Genomic DNA, 21,472 nt, shown 5'->3' on the forward strand with positions numbered 1-21,472 from the left:
CCCTCATAGGGTAATTGTGGTAGGTGTTTAATGTTTGTGAAGCTCTATAGGTGTCCTAACACTCACCAAAATGCACAGAGAATCCCAGTTGATTTGAACAACTGTCCCTGGCAAAAGAATTCTTGGGACTTAGTTACATTCACTACAAAATGTCATCATGATGGAATATGACTGAAGCGCCAAGTTAGCTAACATGAAGCTGAACACAAATGACTGGTCAATACAGACGAGGGCAAATTGTGTTATACCTCACATCAAATACTAATGATTAAACTCTCGGCCAAGATGATTTACTGAAACACTGTACTGCCTCTATAAGCTGTATTTGGGGGAAAAAAACGCAAGCACTCTCTCATATTGGAGATCCAATGTACGAAACTACTCACAACTCTTTGAAGCCGAGATTACTATTGATGAAGAACCAGATAACTAATCTACTAGGATATTCTCCAAAATCTGGTGGAATTTCTGCAAGGTAGAAATGAAGGGCATTTATTTTAAAATTTTCTATTCTTTTTTACCCACTTTTAAAATAATATCTAGTATTGCAAGACATGAAACAAAGAGGGTCAAACATCTATTAAAGTAGAATATTAGAAATGTTAATAGCATATTTAAGATTCCTCTCTAATCATAAAGTTACTAAATTCACTCTTCCAGTTTGCTTTCCACCTCCTATATTAGCAGGATGTATTTTCTTTTAAATTCAGAATGAAAATATGATTAGTAACTAATCTTTTCTATAAAAGAAAAATGTTCTTCCTAGTCCATTTCTCTCTCTTTCCCTATTTTGTCAGTCTACGCTTTCTCTTTTCTTTCCTCCTGGCATGTTATATCTGTTCACAACTATTTCAGCAGAATGCCGAAGAACTTCCTCTTCTTTCAAATGCTGTTAAATTCATGTATTAAAAAAATCAGTTCCATTTGGACCACCTCTTTCTACATCAAGACCAATAAGTAAGAATTATTTAATTTTGCAATTACAGAGTTAACTTCAACAGCTCTTCAGCACTAATTAGCAACAATCTGTTAAAACAAGACTTTCATCTCAGAGTTTAAAAAAACAACCGAATATATGTGCCGTGTAAGAATAGTAGTGGAAAAAAATCCATCTAGCACCAGCATTAAATAACAAACCACCTACTAGACTGAACTATTGTGATGCTTAAATATGAAACTGAAATTCCATTTTCAAACACACACAAAGTAATTTATCAGAATGTGCAATACATTTCATAAGAAGCTTTCATTACCCTTCATTGATCATACTCATTTAGAAATTTGAATTATGAAAAAGGATTTATGTTACGGAAAGTTTTAATTTTATTTCATGGTACTTCAGCCAACCAAGCCTTTTTAATTTCATTCCATTTTGCTTTTCACTTTATGAAAAAAATTGAAAAAGGATCCTGTCTTAGGAATAATTTCATACCAATAAACTGAGCTACTAAAATGTATTACAATACAAAAAGTTTTACAAAACTACAAAACATGTAAAGTCATAATCCAGAATGTCGTAAAATAACATGCAGAACCTGAAATAAGCAGTGACTGATTGGGAGCTCCTTCCAAGTTAGCTTATTGTTGGGAAAGGACTTCCCTTAACCCTTTCTCCTTTTTACCACAAACTTGGGAACTATTAGTCTCATCCTGAAGCACCAGACCAGGCACCTTTAACACCACCAACCCCAAACACGAATGAATATCAATGCATAAAAGTCCTTGCCCCACCAGTCCACACACTTGTATTGAAAGACCAGCTCCTCCCATGTCCAGCAGCCCCTAATTGTCAGCTCTTGTGAAATGCACAAAGAGGAGAGATTCCCCACATCCTCCCAAATATATCAATTCTAACTGGCCCTTTCAATTACTTCCCTGAAAAGCTTAATACCACAGCATACTAATAGCAAACAGCTTAGATGGCATCCCCTGCCCCAGAATGTTCACTGTACTCTTATATACCCAAGACTGAACAGCCTGTGACAAAATACTCCTAGTCAGTCATGATAAATGTCTGTGTTTCTAATGGTTTCCTGTCAAAGTTCTCAGGAAAACTCTGCAATTCCTACTGATGTACCCTTGTTAATTCAATGGCAGAAGGAATGCATGGGCCACATCCCACTTAATGGGTGAGCTTGGACAATACCAGCTAGCCCCACAGAGTTATCATTTGAAGTTATGTCCAATGATATTCTGCCTGTAGTGAGGCAGAGTGGCCTCCCTCCAAGCCAGAGAGCAAGAGACCACTACAATTCCCCTCGTAGGCAGAGTCAAACGAGCCCCATCCCCTGCGGCGGAAGCAGAAGAGTGTGGCAGAAAGTATAAAAGGTGGGCCCTGCAGCTCAGCTGGGCCAGAGCCAGGGGAGGAGGCAAATGTACCCTGCCCACTGCAAAACTCCAGAGCTGAACCTGCACTGTACAGTGCCCCACCCCACACAGGACACCAACCCTGGAGTATAGTTGCCAGGACTGCCACCAACCATGTATCCCAAGGAAACCGAAGTTCCTTGGACTACATAGCCTATCCCCAGACTCTGGTACAGGGTGGATTTCATTTAAATCATGATTTAAATCACTGGTCAGGAAGACACTATTTAATCATAGTTTTCCACATAAAAGTGCTTTTTCTTGTTGGTTGTTATCTTAATACATATTCTTCACAACTCAGAGATAGATGTAGGTTTCATTTTTAGAAGGTACACACTATACATTTTTAAACAGTGATTTATTTTGAAAATTTTCAGATTCATTTTCTGATATAGCTGTAAAACTAATGCTTGTTTGGTTCTTTCATTTACCAAAGGTAATTGAAGCAGATATTTATGAAGTCACTGGGAGGTGAACTATCTCCAATTCAACAGGTTAATCGTTAATGTTCGGAGGACCTTCTTGCCACGCTGTATTAGGAGGAGAACATCACCAGACAGACATCTTGGAGAGCTATACTCCACCAAAGAAGTTTTTTGTTATTTCCCGGGGCGGTATGACGCCACTGTAGCACAGCATGGTCGGTTTACAGGTGGAAACGCCATCCCCAAAACGTATGGGCATAGCTTTTCCAGAACGTAGACAACGGCGTAACATTCTTTTTCATGGACTGATCAGTTGCTTTCCCTCTCAAACAGCTTCTTGCTGAGAAACACTACATGATGGAATTATTGATAAGGTCCTTCCTGCATTAAAACTGCTCCCACACCACGTTCGGATGCATCTGTGGTTACTAGGAACGGTTTGTCAAAGTCTGGGGCCCTTAGCACAGGGTCAGACATGAGTGTCGCTTTAAGCTGGTTAAAGGCCTTCTGACACTCTTCAGTCCACTGAATGGCATTTGACTGTTTCTTTTTGGTTAGGTCTGTCAGTGGGGCAGCGATTTGGCTGTAGTGCGGTACAAATCGCCTGTAATATCTGGCCAAGCCTAAGAAGGATTGAACCTGTTTCTTTGATTTTGGGACAGGCCACTTTTGGATAGCATCCACTTTGGCCTGTAGGGGGTTGATAGTTCCTTGACCCACCTGCTGTCCAAGGTAAGTCACTCTGTTTAGGCCTATTTGACACTTCTTAGCCTTAACAGTTAGTCCTGCCTCCCTTATGCACTCGAAGACTTTTTGTAGATGTTCCAAGCATTCTGCCCAGGAATCCGAAAATATGGCCACTTCGTCAAGGTAAGCAACTGCATATTCTCCCAATCCTGCTAAGAGATCATCTACAAGTCTTTGGAAGGTGGTGGGTGCATTCCGCAGCCCAAAAGGGAGTACATTAAATTCATAAAGCCCGACGTGTGGTGAAGGCTGACCTTTCCTTGGCAGATTCATCTAGTGGTACCTGCCAGTACCCCTTGGTTAAGTCCAAAGTAGAGATGAACTGGGCCCGTCCCAGTTTCTCTAATAGTTCATTTGAGCGTGGCATTGGATAGTTGTCTGGGCGAGTTACAGCATTTAGCTTACGGTAGTCCATGAAAAAACGTATCTCCCCATCTGATTTGGGAACTAGAACCACTGGAGATGCCCATGCACTGCCAGAGGGGCGGATTACACCCATCTGTACCATATCCTGGATCTCCCGTTCTATAGCAGTTTTAGCTTGAGGAGACACCCGGTAAGGTTGGACTTTAATTGGTTGATCTTCAGGAATTTTATGGAGAGTGCACAGTCTCTCAAAGGTGAGAAAATATTCAGCAATATCACTGGATTCATCATACTGTGGACATAGTCGCTCCCATTTGTGGATTGTTGGGGAAGGATTGTTATCCAGTAGATTCCACTCAGCCTTTGCCTTCTCCATCTCCAGTGCATGCTTCCTCTCTTTTTCCTTCTCCACCTCAGCATGCTTCCTCTCTTTTTCCTTTTCCTCCATTTCTTTTTCCCTTGCCTCCATAGCTCTCCTGTGGGCAGCCTCCCTTTCCTCCTCAGCATGCTTCCATTCTTTTTCCTTTGTCTCCACAGCTCTCCTGTGGGCAGCCTCTTTGGCTGTTTCTGCTTTGGGCTCTGTCATGTTTGCCTCTCTGTTTTTAACTAACTTTACAACCGAGAGTTAGAAATAAAACAAACAAAAAACTTGGCTTGTAAAATTTTGCTGTGCTGTAACCGGATACCTATGTTCTCTGATAGTGATTGTCAGCCTACAGAAAAATCCTTAAAAAAAACCCTAACACCTTTGTCTCCAGGCAAATAGACAGAAAACCCATCTAGTTGCTCTTAGGTAAAAAAAACAAAAAAACTTCTTCAGGTCTGTGAAGACTTGTGAATTTCCTGCAGGAGGTTAACTAACCTGCCTTTAGATAGAGAAAACTCCAGCTCATAAAAGACAATTCCCTTTTGTCTCTGCTCTAGCCCCCAAGCAGAGACAAAAAAAAAAACTAACTGCTTTCAGCTGAAAACCTGCTTTCCAGCAGCCCAAAGGGAAAAAAAATTCCTTTTTAAAATCTGTGCTTCTTGTTCAAAAAATCTCAAATTGATCTCAAGATGATTTCAAGTTAATCCTACCACTCTGCCACCATGTCAAGGTTCCTTCCCCACTCTGAACTCTAGGGTACAGATGTGGGGACCTGCATGAAAAACCCCCTAAGCTTATTTTTATCAGCTTAGGTTAAAACTTCCCCAAGGTACAAACTATTTTACCTTTTGTCCTTGGACTTTATTGCTGTCACTACCAAGCGTCTAATAAATATATAACAGGGAAAGAAGCCGCTTGGCAACATCTCCCCCCCCCCCAACCCTCCCAAACCCTACACCCCCTTTCCTGGGGAAGGCTTGATAAAAATCCTCACCAATTTGCATAGGTGAACACAGACCCAAACCCTTGGATCTTAAGAACAAGGAAAAAGCAATCAGGTTCTTAAAAGAAGAATTTTAATTGAAGAAAAAGTAAAAGAATCACCTCTGTAAAATCAGGATGGTAAATACCTTACAGGGTAATCAGATTCAAAACAGAGAATCCCCCTAGGCAAAACCTTAAGTTACAAAAAGGCATAAAAACAGGAATATACATTCCATTCAGCACAACTTATTTTATCAGCCATTTAAACAAAACAGAATCTAACGCATATCTAGCTAGATTACTTACTAAATTCTAAGACTCCATTACTTTTCTGTTCCCGGCAAAAGCATCACACAGACAGTGAGAACCTTTGTTTCTCCCCCCCCTCCAGCTTTGAAAATATCTTGTCTCCTCATTGGTCATTTTGGTCAGGTGCCAGCGAGGTTATCCTAGCTTCTTAACCCTTTACAGATGAAAGGGTTTTTCCTCTGGCCAGGAGGTATTTTCCCTTTATATTTATGACAATTGCCCAACAACAGCCTCCCACATGCTATCATTCAGCATCTCTGACTTGCAGTTCATCAGTACAGACAACTTCTTGTCCTCCCTGACCACCCTTCCATTGATACGGTTTTTTTACTCTCTCAATGTTTCATATCCTACACTCAACGGTTTTGTGCCCCTAAATACCATTGCAAGGTCCACCCTTCCAACCCCAGCCCGGGCTCATCTTCAACATCCGCTTCTCCTATTCCTGTTCTTGCACTGCAGTGTCTCTGGCAGATATCTTGTGATCAGGCTGACTTCCTCCATTACATATTTGTTCTCCTGTCCTTCCGTTCTGCTGTCTCCCTAGCTGAACAAGTCAACTCCAACTTAACTGAATCCTAAGACCACAGTTTCAGCCACCTTTTCACCACCTTAGACTCACTCCTCAAAACCTTTTCCTTCTGTCCACAATTCACACTCTGCACAGGACCTTGTAGATTTTTCCAGAACAAAATTGACAGAATATGACATAACCCCTTCCACTCCCTCAACTCTCCTTCTCCCCATCACAGATGCAGACATTTATCATTTGCTTTTCCCTCCTCAAATCACACTGCCTGTCTCAGTGACCCCATCCCATCTCCTGAGCTCTCTGGGGCTAGATAATAAAAGCATGCTTTAGATTCACCCATCTTAAAAAACAAAAACCAATGCCCTAGACCCCACTTTCGACTCCAACCATCATCATATCTCCATTCTCCCTTTTATCTCTAAGATCATTGAATGCACTATCTACAATCACTGTAGAGTTCCTCTCCTCCAGTTCCATCCTAGACCCTCTCCAATCAGGCTTCCATGCCTTACACTCAACTGAAATAGCTCTCGCCAAAGTCTCTAACAACCTCATTTTAGGCAAAGTTCAGAACCAGTACTTCATCCTCAGCTTCCTTCAACACTGTCATCCAGGCTCCTCTTCTTGAAATCTGATCTACCCATGACCTCTGTGATTCTTTCCTCCTACTAATACTCTTCTTCCTTCAGCGTGTCCTTTGGCACGTCTCATTCCCCCATCCAACTTTTTGTAGGGGCACCACAGGACTGTGTCCTTCTCCCCCTTCTCTTCTCCCTTTATAAACTTATGTCTGGCTACTCTCATCTGAAAACACAAATAAAACTACCATTTCTATGCTGATAACTTACAGATCTACCTGTACTTTAACCTGTCTCCTCCTTTCGAAACAAAAATCTGCAACTGACTTTCCATCATCTCCTCATGGATGTCTACCTGTCAGCTCAAGCTCAACATGGCTAAAACAGAGCTCTTAATCTTCCCCTCCAAATCTTCTCTGCTACCTCTTTTTTCTATCACTGACATCACCACCCTCCTGCCTATCACTCAGACCTGTAAACTAGGCATCATCTTTGTGACGAAGTGCGGTTTTCCCCCTTGTTATGCTGGATGTGAGTCTTACTGTCCTGTATTAATACTGTGTGCCTCAGTTTCCTTGTGTACTGTACCAATGCCTCGGTGATGGGAATAAGGGAATGTGACTTTTGCTGAGACCCATAGGGGCAGATGAAGCTGCCCAGCTGCCTGAACATAAGCTATGGCTGATGCCCTTCATAACTTGAGAAGCAGGAGGGGGAATGAGATCAGGTGACATTTTGCCTGGGAAGCAGATAAAACCCAGGGAGGAGCAATGGGTGTGTCGGAGGCCAAGCAATGGGGTCCAGCTCAGTCTGCTGTGGGTGACTTGAAGAGGGGGGAGTCTAGGTGTCTGACCCACGGTTCCCCCAAGATGCATGTGGCTGAAAGTCATTGATTTCTGTGCTAACAAGTTCTGTTCTACGCTGTGTACCTGTCAACTAAAAAAACTTCCATTTTACACTCTGGCTGAGTCACGGCTGACTGCAGAGCTGGGGTGTAGGGCCCTTTGGCTTCCCCAGGAGCCCCGCTCAGACGGACTTGCTGCGAGAAGTGCACGATGAATGGGGGTGCTGAATTCTCTGAGGTCAGATCTAGAAAGACTGAAGCCGTATAGGCTTCTTGCCCTGGCAACAGTGTGCCATGCTACCTCTCACGCTTGGGGGGACACCCTCTGTAAACATTCACAAAACTAATCATATTCCACCTTCAAACTCTCCTTAAAGTTCTCCTTTTCTACGATACCTATAAAAAACTTGACAACAGTTATGCTGCTGTTGTGCTGAGATCACTGCCTAACATGCTGACCAATACGGTCTCATTGTCTCCTTGTACTTGCTCATCTGTCTTTATCCATTTGTCATCTCTTGTTTTAAACTCTTTGGGGCAGGTATTGGCTTTTTGTTCTGTGTCCATACAATGCCTCTCCCAGTGGCAGTTCCTGGCCTATGACTAGCACCTAGGAGGCTATACAGTAATACAAACAACATCAGAGAGTCTATGCATCCCCATAACTACACATTAAATTGTATACGACACTTATATTTTAATAAGACTAGACATTGCTTAGTCTACCTTTCACATACAAGGTATTCATAGGTCCTGAAAGCAGACAGCCAATTGTCTGTAGCTCTGGTCACTCCAGTTTTTATGGAGGTGTCAGGGTTTCATGCAGCACAACATCCCTGGGTAACAATAAGAACAGTTCTATATATAGGAGAGTGACGCCATCCACAAATTCACCCATCTACATCTTCATTTTGATAGCACTCTCATTGGCATAGCTGTCTGACAACATCCCTGCTGGCTGGGAAAGTCACTGTACCATTAAGCTCTTTCAGGGTCCATAAGCTGCAGCCAATCTTTGTCCACTGCCATTCACCCACTGCCCACACAGTCACTGTGGTCACCATTTTTCTGGAGTCTCTGCAGCTGCGCTGGAGCCACTCACTCAGGCTGCCCATTGTCAGTGTAATTCAGAGATTTCTTTTGGTGGCATGCCAAGGAAGTTTTCAAGACAAAATCTGACACTTGGGTAAGTGACAGGAGACCCACTATTGGTGCAAACCCAACTGTGAGATCCCTGAGGAAGCATGAGGTAACTGCGGCATTCTGAGTTTGGGGATACTACCTCTGTGGATAAGGACAGAAAGGTAGGAGGGCTAGTCCATTCAATGGGAGAAAGTAAGGAATGCTGAGCAATATAACCACTTCTGGTTCCCTACTCAGCCATTTGTTTTAGAAAGATACTCAGCACGTCACCAGAAAAACTGTCTGAACTATGCTGACAATACACAGCCTTACTGAGTGGCTACAGAACAGCTGCAGAAACTTCAACAAAATGGCAACCATAAGCACTATGTGAGTTATGGATGAGTGGCAGTGAACAAAGACTGGTTGCAGTTTTTGAGCCTTGAGAGAGCCTTACTTCTCTTAAGCTTCCAGGGAAAGGAGTGGAAGGACAAAAAGAGCAGCTGTATGGCGTACCAGGGGTCCCAATTACCTCCAGCGATTTATAGATTCCTTGGCTGCAGCAGTTCCCACCTTTACAAAGGTACACAACCCTCCTGCAACAGCCTCTGGTCCGAGAGCTCCTCAGCTGTGTACTTGTGTTTTCCTGGTGCTCCCTGCTTTCTGCTCTGCAAGGGGGTGCAGGAGCTTTGTCTCTGTAGTTAGATGCCTGCTGCTCTGCCTCCCACTGCTGCTCATAGGGCACAGAGCTCCTTTAAACAACCCCCTCTCAAGATGACAGCTTGGTTTGTGACCTTCTTTAGGTGTAGTAGCTCATTAAGGAGAGGGAAGAGAATGATTCCTAAATGTAGCAAGCCCAAAGGATGGTACATACAGACCACAACAGGAGGGAGCACAAGCACCAGGAGGCAGAGGAAGTGGAAATGGCAGCGGCAGCAGAGTCTTCTCTTAGCAGAGTCTTCTTTTCAAGAAAAAATCCAGGGGGCAAAAGGCAGAACCCCCTACCTTTGGTCACCCTGACAGTTGTAAGAGCAGACCCATGAGGGAGGCTTCCAGGTGACAGTCAATGATGTCACTATCATTCCCCTCTCCTTGGGCATATTCCAACCCTCCCAGGACCTGCTAGCCAATGCAGCCATTTTCTCCCCAAAAAGAGAAGTGAAGAGGAGTTGCTCTCTCCTCACCTCTCTCCTCTTAACAACTCTGGCAAGCAATATTCAGTTTAAAAGACTGGACTGAATTACTGAACAATTACAGGTATTTTATAAACTCAACTTCCAGATAATCTGTCAGTTTAAAAACTTCAACAAGTGCTGAAAATTTACATGAACTTAAATGGGCCTGATAGTTTGGCAATATTTTAGTCAGAGATAAATAGATAAACTTTAACACAGAGGGTGAAAACGGCACATAAACCACAAGACAATAATTAAAATTAGCTGAAAAATGAAGGTGGAAGAACAAACAACAAAGGGCTCCTTTCAACACGAGTTCATTTAAAGGTTAGCAAGCGAGTCCTGAAAAAGATGTAGAAAATAATTCAATTCACTTGCAATGTTTCCAACGTCGAAGGAGACAGATGTAAAGATTCACGTCATGTTTTATTCCTTTTTGCTTTCCACCTCCTCTTTTTCAGAGGCTGCCATTCAACACCTTGATTTCAGCCCCTGCTGAGCGTCAGTATTGCTACTCTATGGATGGACTGGTAAGAAATGATGTATGGAAAATGTGATCATCACTCTCTACTAGATATTGAATACATTACTCTTGTGATTCTAACATTCACTATCCCCCAGGACTGCAGATCTGGCTTACTTGCTGAACACAGAAGAATAGCATTGTAATAAACATTATGCACCTTACCCCATCCAACAGAGTATTTGTTAAATGTGTGCGAAGATCTTTACGAAATGGAAACTCCAGGTTAGATACATGAAACACTGAGTTATCTCTGTCAATCATATAAACTTCATTCTTGCCATCAATCATCATCATATACCTGCAACAAAAACATTAAAGATGACATTATACTTTGAACTATCTCCTCTAAATTTATAACAGATATGTTAATTGTAACTGCCTTATTAGTTTAATCAAATGTACTCAACAGAATGAAGCTATAAAAATGCATTAAAATGGGAAGTTTTATAGGTAATCATATAATGATCATTACTTTAGAAAAGTGCCTTTTTATCCTCAAATAACTACAGAGATATTTCAATACCTAACATTTAGCTTATATAGGTTAAAGTCATAAATAAGCAATTTTTATCTATAAAGATGACTGACTGTTGAATAGATATTACAACACAACAGAGGTCTGGGGCCTATAAGTATGAAACTTTGTGACTCAAACAAAAACCAGAAAAAAAAATGGTTATCTTATCAGATGGCTGTAAAAACTCTGGACCAGATCCCCAGCCAGTGTAAATTGGCATAGCTCCATTGACATTAAGAGAACTATGCTATATACAACAGCTACTGTTCTGGTCCATTATTTATTATTTGCATTGCAGTAACACACAAAATCCCAGTCAGAATTGGGGCCCCTTTATGGCAAGCACTGTAACAAAAGCAGTCAGAGACAGTACCCCCCCCCCCCCCGAAGTACTTAAACCTGCGGGGTGGGGGAAGGGAGTGCTTACTATCTTGAGAAATTAGTTTTGTGATTGCAGCTCAACTGCAAGTGCTTAAATCCTCTACCGTTAATGTATTAGTTCTGATAGACTACCCTAGAGCACTAAATATTGTATTCTATGGTACAAATGGCAGATTCCTTAACTTAGAGGGACATGTACAGATCTTCTTTTAGTAACTGTTCCTTCAGTCTATATTCCAGTTACTTTCACAGCAAGCCATATGGAAAAACCTTATCAGTATAAAACCTTTTGCAATTTCAACCATCCACGTCAAATTAACATTTAAAATGAAAGTTTTAAAGAGATTCAAATGAGCTTTCGTATTTGGAAAATTTTCAACTCTATTGAACTTAGACACGCCTTCATAAAACCTCAATATTTTTCATAATTCAAGATTCCTGGTTCTCAAGGGACAAGTCATCTTCCAGTAGCCTTTCCTAAAAGTCACTAGCCCTAGTAAACAGCTGCAAGCCACACCCAGAGGACCTCTGCTGTCAGAAGGACAAAGCAAGTAATAAGCATCTCCAAAGAACCCTTTTCCCAGACAGTTTAAGATGACACAGAAGCAGTCTCTTCCAAAGATTCTGCCCTAAAGTCTTGCAGGGGAAACGCACAGCTTCATATGTAGTTTATGTAAATCTTTTCTTTCAATATTTTGAATACAAGAAACTATTACAGTTTAGCATAACTAGCATTCTGTGCTCAAGAGACCACGATTTGGAGGGGCTGTTTCAGGTCTGTACTGAGTTGCAATGGCACAGAGCTGTGTGAGGAAATGCTTTAAATTGTTACCAAGAGCTATACAGAGCACTGAAACTTTTATTTCTTTATACATATGAAAACCGCTGCACACGCCCACCTAGTGCTATGAGCACTCATTTCATAAATTAAATTTCACAATACAGTGTAAAGGACTGCTCTTCCCATCTCAACATACATGAATATTCACCAGCTAATAAGAAGATTAAAAACAGACCCTCCAGTCCTCAGCCCACTCACTCACCATTACTGGAGGATAAAGATGGGATTTGCAGCATGCCAAGAAAACAAATTGTGACAACAGCAGACCGAGTTAGAGGAGCAAGTTCCAAAATAGAGAATCTCTTTCGGCCCTGGTCTACACTAGGACTTTAGGTCGAATTTAGCAGCGTTAAATCAATGTAAACCTGCACCCGTCCACACGATGAAGCCCTTTATTTCAACTTAAAGGGCTCTTAAAATCGATTTATTTACTCCACCCCTGACAAGTGGATTAGCGCTTAAATCGGCCTTGCCGGGTCGAATTTGGGGTACTGTGGACACAATTCGACGGTATTGGCCTCCGGGAGCTATCCCAGAGTGCTCCATTGTGACTGCTCTGGACAGCACTCTCAACTCAGATGCACAATTGTTTGCCATTGCTCTGACGTAGGGAGGGGTGACTGACGACACGGCTGACAGGGTTGGCTTACAGGGAGCTAAAATCAACAAAGGGGGTGGCTTTACATCAAGAAGTATTTCAGGCAGGACTTCACGGAGGGTTTCAATAAGAAATAGTGCACCTAAGTTATTGTTCTTATTGGAACAAGGAGGTTAGTCTGGCCTCTGATTGATACATGGCTAGATTTACCTCGCTGCACCTTTTCTGTGAGTGACTGCAGTGTGATCTAGAGGAATGAGTCCCCTAGACGGGGGGCAGGGGGGATTTGCAAATGAGTATAAAACAAATCTGGTCTATTTCTTGTTTTGATACACTCCACCTATCTTTTAGATCTTTGGCTGGCAGCAGACGGTGCAGAAGGACTACATGCCATCCACATCTCATGGCTGCTCGGCAGAAGATGGTACAATAGGACTGCTAGCCATTCTCATCTCTTGCCTGCCCGGCAGAAGATGGTGCAAGAGGACTGCTAGCAATCCGTATCACCTGCCTGCTCACCATAAGATGGTTCAATAGGACTGACTGCAGGACTAAAGAGAATGACTTGATCAAGTCACTCCAAATTTAGTCCCTGCGCCCATGTCTGCCCAGGCGCTCCTGATCGACCTCACACAGGCGACCAGGAGCACCTCGGACATGACGATGACGGCTACCGGTCCTATTGCACCGTCTGCTGCCACAAGGCAATGGGTTGCTGCTGCTGTGTAGCAATGCAGTACCGCATCTGCCAGCACCCAGGAGACATACGGTGACAGTGAGCTGAGCGGGCTCCATGCTTGCCGTGGTATGGCATCTGCACAGGTAACTCAGGAAAAAAGGCACGAAACGATTGTCCGCCCTTGCTTTCACGGGGGGAGGGAGGGAGGGAACGGGGGCCTGACGATATGTACCCAGAACCACCCGCGACAATGTTTTAGCCCCATCAGGCATTCGGATCTCAACCCAGAATTCCAACGGGCAGCGGAGACTGCGGGAACTGTGGGATAGCTACCCACAGTGCAACGCTCCAGAAGTTGACTCTAGCCTCCGTACTGTGGAAGCACTCCGCCGAGTTAATGCACTTAATGCACTTAGAGCATTTTCTGTGGGGACACACAGAATATATAAAACCGATTTCTAAAAAACCGACTTCTATAAATTCGACCTAATTTCATAGTGTAGACATACCCTCAGTGTGGGGCTGGCCAGCACCTCCCTCCTTCTCAAAACAAAAAAGCTCCAGTTTGAGCACCTCCACTAATTGCAGCTTCAACCAGTGTGGTACACAGAAGTAACATCTCAGGTAATGAGATTCCAAACCATTTACAGGTTAATAGGTTAACTCCACTACTGAATTCTAGAAACTTTTTGGAAGCTAATGCAAGCCCTGGAGCACTGACTAAATGGTATTCTGTGCTAGCTTCACTTTCCAAATGGCTTCAAGGAGTAGCCCCATGTAAAGGGCATTACAGTAATCTAATACTTAGTCAACAGAAGCCAAGTCCAACATGGCTGAGGGTAGAGATGAATGTCATCAGAGTACTGAATACTCCAACACCGCAGTCCATGTGTCTCCTCCTCTGCCCATTTTGTGGTCTCAATATATGTTGAACAGGACTCGTGATACTACTAGCTTCTTTAAGAGCTACTGGTATCCTTTCCCATCCTCACTCTTGATAGGGAAACACTGAAAATTTCAACCAACAATGGACTTACCCAATGGCCTGCACCAACCACTAAGTACCATGGTCCAACTCACTGATTTACCACAAAGCCAGAACCCCCAGAAACTTAATAAGCCATACTGACTTAAATTTAATCAGAGACGATTTCATGTTTGCCTCTGAGACACTGTTGTGTTTCCATGACAGTAGACCATTCAGAATGAATCTTGGCTGTTATGATTGCAAAGTAAAATGAAATTTCTTCACAGTGAAAACACCCAAGGATTTACCATGTTGTCAATCACTCAGAAGAGTTGGGTTATGGAAGACTGCACAGAAAATGTAGTAGTGGTGAAGAACTTTTGGGGCTTTTTGTGCCTCCCAGATATGGCATGTAATCTTAAACAAACAAACAAAAAGTCACAGTTGTTCAGACTTAACTTAATAAGACTCCCCTCAGCATTTAATCTGTTAAAGATCATTTGCGCACTGTAGTGACCTATGGAGACAAATCCAGCAGACTATTTAGGAGCCATTATATTCATAGTGGAAGACAAAGATTACTATAAAATTCTACCAAGTGTTCAGATAGAAGAACCCATTTATCCCACAAGAATGTCTAGAAGACCACTAGTTCCCTCAAGCTCCAAGACTGGAACATCAAGATAGATCCATCAGGTTTGAAGTTGAGGCACACCTACCAAAGGAGACAATAGTCAATCTACCCCTGTAACCTTGGTGCCTGACTCAAACACCAAATCACTTTCTTTCAGATATAGAACTAGGAATACGAAGATTAGTGTTTTAATCAGATATTGTGATCACATTCATATAAAAGTGATTCTAGGCCCATTTTAGATTTGCATTGTAGCCATTCTAGATGGATGGATGAAAGAAAACGACTACAGCCAAGCGATTATAATGAACAGCAAGGAAACTGTGAATGCAAAATTGGCTGCTTTGTTTTAAACTCACTAATAAACAGAGGTTTCCTAACTGTTGTCGATGGACTGCTCATGGTCCACAGGTAACTGGCAGATCACATGGTGCTGGCTCACCTTGATCCTGGCTGCAAAATTGCATTAAGACAATTAAAAATACATTAAATACTTTCCTAAAATTACTTTTCCATGTAAGCAATTGCTGTAGTTGCCACAAGGATATTACATGACCACAAGTAGGATAGGTGGTTCATCCAAACATGAATAGGAGAGGAGGTGGTCTACTTCTACTATGATTTCTATTAAGATGTAGTTCACACTAAGAAAAAGTTTGAGAACCCTTGCACTAAAACCTTCAACTAAAGATACTTAAAAGGAAAATGATTTAAATGAAAAATAAAAAAGTGACTCAAAATGTAGGAACACTGTTTAAGAGATGCCATGTCCATTAAAAGAAAGTTAATTAGATGTAGAGATTCCCAGACTTGGCAGAATTTGAATTTTCTTTTTTAACTTCTGTGGATGATATTTATGTTTATTTTAAACACTTTTTTCTGATGTTGATGGATTTAAATTTTCACAGTTGTGGACAATTATGGATGGTCAGACAATTATTTAATTATTGAAAAAGTTAAAGCTTTATAATCTTTTAAAACACAACATGTGAACATCACGTTAAAATATATAAAGTATATAGCCTTAAATCAAACTAATAAGTTCTCAAGCAGCATTTTTCTTAATCAAAATTTACAGATAGGCAGAGTATCATAGGAAATATTTTCATTGGTTTGTGAATGTAAGGTGAAATACCCTTATCGACATTTACCGATAAAAATCTAATTCTTCCAAGACTACCCATATAACTTTCATAGATGCTAAAGCCAGAAGGGACCACTATATTCTGACCTCCAGCATAACACAGGCCATCAATCTTTCCCAATATAATTTCTGCTTGAATTAGAGCACATATTTCAGAAAAATACCCAATCTTGATTTAAAAATTGCCAGTGAGGGAGAATTCGCTAGTTCCATTGGTTAATTACCCTCTCCGTTAAAAATGTCGACCTTACATCCAGTCTGAATTTGTCTAGCTACAACTTCTAGCCATTTGGATCTTGTTATACCTTTTGTCTGCTAGACTGAAGAGCCCATTATCAAATATTTGTTCCCCATGTAGGTACTTATAGAGCGTGATCAATTCTCCTCTTAACCTTTTCTCTGTTAAGCTAAGCAGATTATGTTCCTTGAGCCTATCCCTATAAGGCATGTTTTCCAATCCTACAATCAACATTCTTCTTGCAGTACGGACACCAGAATTGGACACCGTATTCCAATAGTGAGTATATCAGTGTCAAGTGCAGAGGTAATATAACCTTCCTAATCCTACTCGAGAGTCCCCTGTTTATGCATCCAAGCATCATTTAACACACACACACACACACACACATATATATAGATATAGATATAGTGGTGTGTGTGTATATACACACAATATATAGACAGAGAGAGAGAGCGCGCGCGCTCATGTAATCAAAAAACCTGAGGTCATCCTTATTAATAATGTATTTTCATCAAAAAGGATTTTTTGCCATCTTTCCCATAAGAGAATTAGTGCAACACTTTAAAAAAGTTAAATTAAATTGGTTGGTACATAAAATGATAGACTACAGAGCATGGGGGAAATCAAACATATGTTCTGCTTAATGTGTTTATATGTCTGTGACAGTCTGTATTTTTATGTCCACCCCTATTTCAAGACAATGATAAATGTTGTACAAACTATGCTTTCTAAGGTATCATTTGAAAACTCATGTTTTACTGATCTTTATTGTCCTGGTAAAATATGTGTGGCAACACTGTATATAAAGTTATAAGATTCTACTGTGTGGAATTTGAGGAAGCAGCCACAAACCAGTTCCTCAGAGACAAAAGGCAAACTGACACAATGAAATCAAATGGATCATCACCTGGTTAGATGGCCATTGTTTGGCAGGAAAAAGGGTGAGAGAGAGAAATTTACATATTGGCAAAGAAACAGCTGGAAATCCCCATCCCCACAGACTTCCTGTATCCTGAACCCCAGCTGGAGATGATTCTCAAAAAGGAAAAGGTATAAGAATGGGGAACAGATGCACCAAGGTAGTCTTCCCTTCCTCACTACCCACAGCAGCCACAACACCTGAGGAACAAAGAAACAGCTTTGGACTGAGGGAAGAATCCTGTCTGAAAGGAATTCAGCCAGTAAGACTGATGAAGAAGCATGTAGTGAGAGAGACTTTTGATCTGAATTAATTTAGTTAAATTAGGTATTTGTTGCGTTTTACCTGTTATTTCTTTGTAACCAATTCTGACTTTTATGCCTCATTACTTGTAATCAGTTAAAATCTATCTTTTGGTCATTAATTAACTTGTTTTATTCTTTTATCTAAACCAGTGTGCTTGTATTGAAGTGTTTGGGAAACTCCATTTGAGTTAACAGGATTTGTGCATATCATTTTCTATTAATAAAATGATGGACTTTTTATGAGCTTGTGTTGTCCAAGAGAGGGCTGGGTAGAAAAAGACGCACATTTCTAGGGGAAAATCTGCTGTTGCAAAGTTTGCAGACGATACAAAATTACTCAAGAAAATTAAGTCCAAAGCTGACTGCAAACAGTTACAAAGAGATCACACTAAACAGAACAAAATGACAGATGAACTTCAATGTTGATAAATGCAAAGCAATGCACATTGGAAAAAATAATTCCAACCACACACATGAAAAGGAGGGGGTCTAAATTAGCTGCTACCACTCAAGAAAGAAATCTTGGGGTCATGGTGGATAGTTCTCTGAAAACATCCTCTCACTGTGCAGTGGAGGTCAAAAACGCTAATAAAATGTTATCATAATAAAAATTAATATTAGTATAATGTTAGAAACTGTTAGGAAAAGGCTAGATAAACAGAAAATATCATAATGCCACTATATAAAGCTATGGTAAGCCCACATGTTGAATACTGCAGACAGTTCCAGTTGCCCCATCTCAGAAAATAAATATTAGAATTAGAAAAGGTACAGACAAGAGAAACAAAAATGATTAGGGGTATGGAACAGCTTCCATACGAGGAGAGACTAAAAAGATTACTGGGATTATTCAAGTTTAGAAAATAGATGACTATGGGGAGGCTATGATGGAGGTCTATACAGTTATGACTGGTATAGAGAAGAAGTCTTATTTACCCCTTCACACAACACAAGAACCAGATGTCAGCAATGAAATTAATAGGCAGCAGACTTAAACACAAGGAAGTACTTCACACAATGCATAGTCACCTGTGGAACTCATTACCATGGGACGTTCTGAAGGAGAAAAATCTAACTGGGTTAAAAAAAAAAATTAGATACGTTCATGGAAAACAGTTCCATCAATAGCTATTAGCCAAGATGGCCAGGGACACAAAGCAATGCTCTGGGTGTCCCTAAATCTTCACTTGCCAAAAGCTGAGACTGGACAACAAAAGGATGGATCACTTGGAGTTGCCTGTTATGTTCACTCCCTCTTCGTCTGGCACTGACCATTTTCAGAAGACAATACTTGGCTAGATGGACCATTGGTCTGACCCTGTACATCTGGCCATTCTTATGATCTCTGTGCAAATGTCATATTCACATCAGTAAATTCTGTTGTAGATTAAAGATAGTATATATAATCCACAATTTATACTCCAACCCACTGACCATACTTAAAAATGGAATCCAGCCATCTCCACCAAATGAGTTTAATACATCCTGCTAAAGAGTTAATGGCCATTCTTACACATAACAGTGATCGGCATCATTTTGCAAACAAAAAGCACTGTTACAAATAAATTAAGGTTCAGAGTATTTCAGCAAAGTTCAGGTAGTACACAAAAACTATATTGCACATTCTTTACAAAAGTATTACTTTAAAAAAAAAGGTTAAAATGTCTGGAAATTAATAATTAAGTGATCTAGCCAATTCTCCATTGCCATATAAACCATCCTTAATCATCATCACCCAACCCAACTTGCAATGCCTGCCCAAACTTAACCTTTTGCCCCTTACTCTTGTTCTGTAATGATATATGCTCTTGGCTATATACAGTTGATTTCATATATTTATTAAATGTGTAGAGATTATTTTAAAAGGCATATAGTGCTAGCAAGCATCAAGCTATTTCAAGAATTCTATAAATTCTTTCTTTAATAGTGGAATGTGATGAAGCAGTAGGGCATCTACATGTGGATGATGTGTCTGCTAATATCACCTTGATCGATCAGTCCAACAGCCCTCACAGAGAGAGTGCCGATCACAACATGTCATTTGTGTTGTTCTAGCTGGTCCTTCAGCCATCAGCTCGACAGGCTGTAAATGGCACCGGACACCCGATCGGCATAGCGCACTGCAGCCCAAAACCCCTGAGCGATTCACCAGCCTCAGCCTCCCGAGTAGCTGTGATTACAGGCGCGCACCACCGCACCCAGCCTCTGCTAATATGAAATGCATTAATTATATAGTATTGTACATTTATATAAACCAAAAGTTACATTGCAATGAGAGGTCCTGGAGAGCAGAGCCTTTCTCCAATAGCTATTATGAAGCCTACCAAAGCTCCCCTCCCACCGACCTTAAGTCCATAGGAGAAGTGGGTATGGGGAAAGAATGAAAGGGAAATAGAGGGGAACAGAAAGGCTTTTATTCACATTGAAAGTTTTCAGTGATTAGAGCCAGACAGGAAAAAAGATCTTATGAGGCAACAGCATCACTTTAAATACCTAAAGAATGGGCAGATTTTCAAAACTACTCAGCACCCACCAGTTCCCACTAACAGGTTTATATAGCGAGACACTTGCTTCAAGCTTAGCTATGAAGTAGCTACTGCCACTCGAACATAGAAATGACACTATTACAGAACTAAACCATTATATCGTTTGATTGCCATCCTGGGAATCTCTTCCTATTTTTCCAGCGTCACTGAGTTTGATAAACTGCTGGCAACAATGTTAGTTGGGAGAACAATTACACACAGATGGAGACAGATAGAGGCATCCTGGCTCATGGTCAAGTCCTCATAAGGATAGCCTGCTTTTTCTATTCTATTCTGTATGGCAGGGATGGACAACTGGCAGCCTGGGGACTGCATACACCCTGCCAGACGTCTTTATTTGGACTACCAACCACAGAAGAGGAGGCAGCTCTGCCAGCATCTGAAGTGAGGTCAGGAGCAAGAGGCTCTGCCAGCATGGAGTAGAGGATGGCAAAAGGGGGTGAAAGGTCACTCTTCCCAATGCCCAAAGGATGAGAGGCTGCTCCCTGGCATTTGCTCGAGTAAGGGAAGGAAGCACCAGTTCCTGGTTGCAGAAGGCTCGCTCCACGACAGCGCTGGCAGACAGCACCCGGGGGTTGCCAAACAGGGGTAGTGTGTCCCTGGCTGCAAGGACCAGGGTTGGGGTGGTGTCAGGGGACATGGGCTCATCTGCCTTCCCAGAGATTGTGAAGCTGAACACATGCAGGCAGGTATATGTGACTGTGTGCAATAGTGGTGTTGGTGCAGGACTTGCTGCTCTGGCACATGTTCTCACAGCAGCAGCTGGGCGAGCTTTGCCAGACAGTAAGCGCCACTTCTTTCTCTATCACAAAAGCCCACCAAAGGGTTTTAGTGGATTTTATGGCCCTCTACCACCTTACAATTGCCCATCCCTAGTATATAGATTCTTCTATTGCGCTCATCACCAGCGTATATGAACATTTTTCAGTTCTGCTTTAAGCAATGTGACTGAAATCTGTCACGTGTTTGTTTTCTCATTCCAGGGGTACAAGTGTGTGCACAATAATGTTTTGTTTTGCTTTTATATTTATTTATTTCATAGATATTTATTTATTATATAAAATACACACAACACACATTGTTATAGGTTCATATTGGAGAAGGCAAGGTCAAAAATGTGTGTTGCACTTTAAATGGACAGTGGTGAGGTTTGTGATTGTCTTTAGTTCTTGGGGAAGTTCATTTCAGTCTTGGAATACAATTCCATCTCTCTCACAGATGAGCTATACTCTTAATGTACAATTCCATTGTGCCAAAGGAACAAAGTCATCAAGCACAGTCTTCACCCCAGAAGGTTAGGGGATCTTTAAGATATCCAGGGCCAAGGCCATGGAGACTCTTGAAGATAAGATCTTGAA

The 21,472-nt window shown here is 41.4% G+C and overlaps 1 protein-coding gene across 4 annotated transcripts in view; it reads right to left on the reverse strand.

Moving 5' to 3' along the window:
• The window catches only part of RNGTT (RNA guanylyltransferase and 5'-phosphatase), a 436,227-nt gene that overhangs the window by 309,482 nt on the left and 105,273 nt on the right, over window positions 1-21,472 (reverse strand). For all 4 annotated transcript variants that reach the window (XM_073336687.1, XM_073336684.1, XM_073336683.1 and 1 more), the window contains exon 9: window positions 10,505-10,640. In XM_073336687.1, coding sequence (XP_073192788.1) covers window positions 10,505-10,640 — 136 coding nt within the window. The remainder of the gene's footprint in view (window positions 1-10,504; window positions 10,641-21,472) is intronic.

This window comes from Lepidochelys kempii, chromosome 3, assembly GCF_965140265.1.
Source record: "Lepidochelys kempii isolate rLepKem1 chromosome 3, rLepKem1.hap2, whole genome shotgun sequence".
In the NCBI taxonomy this organism is placed as follows: Eukaryota; Metazoa; Chordata; order Testudines; family Cheloniidae; genus Lepidochelys; species Lepidochelys kempii.